Consider the following 5,614-nt stretch of genomic DNA (forward strand, 5'->3'; position numbering starts at 1 on the left):
ACAGAAATTAAACTAAAAATGTCAGGTTTATCAAAAAATCATATCCGGAAAATTGATTATTTCTTCACAGTTCATAAGTTTCCATCGATTTCAACTCTTGCATGGTATCGAAATGATCAACATGGATGCTCCTGCAAGTCCAAGTGATAAGGTTCAAACTATTTGTTGATAGAGAGTCATGCATTCAGAAGCAGAAGTGACTGTTAATCTCTTTCTCATATAAAATAAATAAAAACAACCACGTGAATCTTCTCTTTTTTTTTTTTCTGTATATACATATATTCTATTCAAATCACAAAGAACTTTTATTAGGTTTATGTAATTTGTTTTCTTTCTTCTAAAAAATACTTAAAGAAAGTTCATCTAAATAAAGAAGATATATAGTTTTTGAAAACTCAGAGACGAGGAAGCTAGTTGGTGGAGAAAGTAGTGCATGACTGAGGAAGCTGCGGTGACCCAATTGCACCAGTAGTTCCATTGCTGTTACCATCACCGCCTCTAGGTACTCCAATGATTGAGGAGATTGCTGCTGCCAAAGCTGCAGTGAAGTTTGGATCCGAAGCAATGGCTGCACTAACCGATTCGACCATAGATGAAGGTTGTCGTGGATGAAGTAGGGGTGATGCCACAGGTGGAAGCTTCTGTGAGAAGAACAAGGGGTGGCCTAGAAGGTGGTGACCACCGGAAGCATGCAGTGGAAGAGGGAACGTGGTGGCATGGGGTGGTAGGCGGTGGAGGTGCATGGCGCTGGTGTTTTGGGTCAGGTCGAGAGTAATGGTTGGGAATGGTGCTGAAGCTGATAGGGTTGCCATTGAAGCGTAGGGAAGTGAAGAGTAATATCCTGCAGAGTTTGTGAGGGCTTCCTTGCTGGCGGTTGAACCTGAGAGGAGCATGGCGGCGGCTGCTGACGTGGTACTTGCCATGGCAGTGGCAGCTGGTGGCAGAGGGTGGTTGTGATTGCCTTCGTAGGTTGTTATCAACACCGTCTTGTCTTCTACGCATCTCTGCACCTGCCCAATATATCATAAATATTTTCATCAGTACACACTCACCACACAACTACCCTAGAGAATAACATGTTTGATATGAAAGAGGGAAAAATCGATGAAACTAAGAAAAAAAAATGATATTTTTGAAGAAGATGAATGCATACCTGTTTGCGCACTGGGCATCCTACAGCCATAGTGCAGCGATAGTAAGCACGAGGGCAAGGGTTACCCTTCGCCATTTTCTGTCCATATTTCCTCCACTGACAACCATCGCTGATCTGAAAATAAGATAACAGATTATCTTCCACTCCTATAAAAAAAATAGAATAATATGTCGATAACCCTATATATTCATACTAGTGTATTGTTATATGAATTATTATATGAAGTAGTTCTTTTGATGGTCAAAATATTATTTTTCCGTAATAGAAAAAAAGTTAAGTGTTTATTAAGCTAGTTTTAGTGCATATCTCATTTTAAGATTCCTCATTTTAGTGCCATAAGGGATCTAAGTGGAATGGTACCTTAAACCATAATGATTCTTAAAAAGACTAACTAAAATTAAGTACGAAAAAGAGTTTCTAAACTAAATACCAGTGGAGCTTCTGATCTGGCTCGTACGGAAACCCTGGCTTTCCTGAGAGGAACCTGATCCGCAGCAACTTGTTCTGCAGTTTTGGGTTGTTCTTCTAACCTGGATGAGCCCCAGCTCTGTGAGGAGGACCGGTCAAGAACATCTTCTGCAGCATCGGGAAAGCCTGTTTTCCGAGGTTCAGTTTAGTCAATTGAGGAGCCTCATCGTCATCTGTCTTTGACAATACCTCAACGTTGTTTGAGCGACAAACCGATACCTCACCATCAGTCTTTTCATCACAAACCGATGCTTCATTCACCACCTCTAACTTCCTGCATACTCCAGCTGGGTCCGCATTTTTTTGTTCCTTTGCTTCCGTATTCTGTAACACTTAATGTTTCAGTACTACGGAGTTTCACAATAAATTTTAACTGATGCTGTACAAATCCGTGTGTGTATGAATTTTGACAGTTATGAATTAGTACTTTGATTTTAACTGTAGGTGCAAGTATACGTGTCATCACGTGTGTGTGTAGTGTGTGTGAATTTCTTGAGTTATCGCTGGAGTGCATTATGTGCTTGTTATCTGCAGCTAGATAAGACTTTTCCTTCGTATGCGAGGGTCAAGTCAATTTTATCTGGAAGTACTTGTTGGTATTAATTGTCGCTTAGTTGAAATGGGAATTTCATATATAGTCTCAGCTCTGAACTGTGAAGGTCCTCTCAAAGGGGCAAAAAAAATAATGAGATTTGTTAAGGGTTATATTCATGACATTAATTAAATAGATATAAAAAGTATAAAGAATTTCAGAAAAATTAAATTAATAAGAAAAAAAGACAAATGTTTATCATATTTAAAATAAATAAAAATATTTAATTAAATATGATAAATACTTGGTAGCTGTCTGGAAAAACCCAAATAGTAATGATATATCATAATGTGTTTGAAGGAATGGATATTTTTATATGTACGCCTAATAGAAAGAGTTTGAAAAACGACAGTGAATGAAGATAACACGCTTTTCAAATTTAAGTGAGGCACGCTACCCTGTTTCTTCACTGACTAAAGAAAACAGAAAAAAAAATAGCACACACACACAACGAACAAACCATTTCGTTAGGGTTGAAAAAAAAAACTTAAAATTTAATCATGAGGTAAAAAAAGTGATCTTATGAAGATGAGAATACCCTTTTCAATCTATATGTTTGGTTTCGAAAGATAAAAGATGAATGAATCTAAGGTAGATAAATTAAATGCGGAAAATCTATGTATAATAAATCCACCTGAGGAAGCTTTTGTTTCTGCAGAGTGATGAATAACTGAGCTTGTAGTTGGGCATAGCTTCTGGTAATCTGGTCCAGCACAGTCCTCAACTTGCGATTCTCTTCCTGTAGTCTCCGCAATTGACTTTCAAGGGAACTCAGCTGAGAACAAAACAAATATGAATTATTTCAAACAAAAACCAACACATAACAAATAATCACACACAGCTTGATTTATAGTACTATCCATCCCTAAGGGTATCATACAAACCTCAGCCTCATGATTTTCACCATTTTCTTCTTTTGTCACTCCGGTACTTGCACAAGTTAAATTGAGTCCGGTCTGAATATAAAAACATGAAAAGAAGTTAACGGAAAAGTGAGTTGCATTAAGCACACAGTGATGCAGAATTGAAGAAATCCATATAGGAAAAAAGCTCACGTTGACAGGTTGTGTTGGTGATCCTTGGCGATGAGTGTGATCTTGATGTCCAACATGGTTGTGATGATCATGGTTGATACGATTGGTGGTGTTGGTTTTATGAGTAGCCGGAGATGAAGGTGATGAGGAGAAGAAGTCCATTTCTTTGATGGGAGGATCGGCGTTGTGGGTTGCGTGATCCAAAGCGGGGTTGAGGAAGTCGCCGCCGGAGCTTAAGAAGGTCAATTCACGGTGGTGTCGGTTCTCCATGTGTTGAGTGAAATGCAGAGAGAGAGAGAGAAAAAAAAGAGAAGTTTGCGTTGCAGTGAGAGTAGTGAAAGAAATGGAATTAAGTGTGGCAATGCACCCCCTCCCTCCGTCCTTGGACCTTGAGGTAGGGGTCCCACAATAAATTTAATATGGAAAAAAGGTAATGTTGTAAAAGGTTCCAAGGGATTCACAACTCAGACGAGGGACCAGCCGTTTTTTCGCCACAATTGACGTCACCATAATTAAGCCTCCTAGGGTAGGGGGTTTACTTATAAGCCAGGCTTTTCATGTTACTAACCACAGTAAAAAAAAAAATGTTAATGAGACAGAAGAGAATTCAACCATGTTACTTGATTCTGTTTTACATATTTTAAAGGCTCAATCTTTCTAGAGTCGTCAACTTCCAATTTCAATCCTTAATTAAAAAATTAACTTCATAATTATATATGTATGTGTTATCTAAATTAACGGTGGTAAGATATGATGCAGAGGGTGTGGCAATAAAAAATGGAAAATAAGAGAGATATTTTATAGGGAGTTGAGAACGGCGTTAAGAATAACGGCGATTAGGGATGGGGGAGTGGATCCACGTGGGGTAGTCCCATAAGGTCAACCCAGTTGACGGCACGGCTCTTTGTATCGTCGACGGTAGTTGGAATGAGTGGGGCCCACAGGATTGGAAAACCTAATCCCACTGACTTTGAAGGCAACCACGACGTCATTGGGATCAACCATCCATCTCAATCGAGGTTTATTGAAGACCCAACCTTTGTATTCCTTCCTTCCTATTTTTTTAGGACAGCCTTCTATTTCTTTTTAGGTATAAATACTGATTTGGTATCCAAATTTTTTTGGAATGTTCATTTTGGTACTCGAACTTTCAAAATATTCAATTTAGTACCTAAACTTTTTAAACGGGTTAATTTTAGTACCTTCCGTTAAATACCATTTAACGTCGTTTGGGACCTGTTGAGCTGGCACAGTGGAACAGATACGTGGCAGAATCAGTGGGTGTGCACGTGGATTAAGATGTAAAAAAAAGGAATTAAGTAATAATTGTGTAAGTAAAAATTTTTGGTTCGTGTTTACTGAGTGAATTGGGGAAAATATTACGTTGAGAGAGAATTAGGGCACAACACATTAGAGAGAATTAGGGCACAACACATGAAATTGGGTGGAGAAGGAAAAATCAAGGCAGAAAGCAGAAAGCGGAAATTGGGATTGTGGTTCGACGATCGGCGAAGAAGCAGGGAGATTGTGGTTCCGTTCGTTGGAGAGGGCGAAGTTGGGAAGAAGAAGGTTCGGCAGTGGAAGACGACGAAGGAGAATCTTTGGCAGTCGTGGAAGGTGAGTTTTCTTTTGCGCTTTTTGTCTTCGTGCTGATGAATGTGTGTTGATGAATGCGTGGTGTTGTTTTATATTTTCGAAGCTGTACTCGTTTTGGGGTTTGTATTATATTGCATAAATGTTGTGGGGGGGGGGGGTTCTGTTGTGGGGGGTTGTGCTGTGGGGGTCCTTGTGTGTTTGGAATTAGTGATTTATTTGATAAATTGTGTGAGTTTCCGTGAAGTGTAAAGTAAAGTATGCGGTGAGTTTCTGTCAAGATGTCAACATATGAGGAGACTTACTAGCCAATAATATACCCAATCAATGGACAACACCAGTGGGATGTCACAGAATATCCAGATGTTTTACCTCCACCAAAAAGAATCCTACCAGGCAAGCCAAAGAAGAAAAGACGTCTAGAAGCTTGGGAGTTAAAGAAGAAAGATAAAAATGTTATATCTGTGAATAGATCAGGTGTAAGAAAAAAATGTGGCATATGTATGCAAATTGGCCACTTCAGAAAAACTTGCCCCCTACGGCCTAAAGAATATGGACCTGAACCTGCACCACATTCTGCACCAAAATCTGCTACTGCACCTACACCAGATTCTGCACCAGAATCTGCTACTGCACCTACACCAGCTTCTGTACCAGACTCTGCACCTGCAACTACACCAGAATTTGTAACACACCCTGCATCTGCATCTGAATTACCTGCACCTGCATCTGCAACACAGTCTGCACTTGCAACCGCATCACAGTCTGCAACAC

At 39.6% G+C, this 5,614-nt stretch overlaps 1 protein-coding gene across 1 annotated transcript; it reads right to left on the bottom strand.

The window, feature by feature from the left end:
• Positions 1-225: 225 nt before the first annotated feature.
• On the bottom strand, positions 226-3,619 carry LOC114164741 (probable WRKY transcription factor 47). Its single transcript, XM_028049534.1, is given in 7 exon segments — positions 226-1,010; positions 1,154-1,267; positions 1,584-1,739; positions 1,742-1,945; positions 2,848-2,988; positions 3,098-3,169; positions 3,269-3,619. Coding segments are annotated over 7 exon segments (1,536 nt in total). The 5' UTR covers positions 3,518-3,619; the 3' UTR covers positions 226-410.
• Between the last annotated feature and the right edge of the window lie 1,995 nt (positions 3,620-5,614).

The sequence above is a fragment of the Vigna unguiculata genome, chromosome 1 (genome assembly GCF_004118075.2).
Source record: "Vigna unguiculata cultivar IT97K-499-35 chromosome 1, ASM411807v1, whole genome shotgun sequence".
In the NCBI taxonomy this organism is placed as follows: domain Eukaryota; kingdom Viridiplantae; phylum Streptophyta; class Magnoliopsida; order Fabales; family Fabaceae; genus Vigna; species Vigna unguiculata.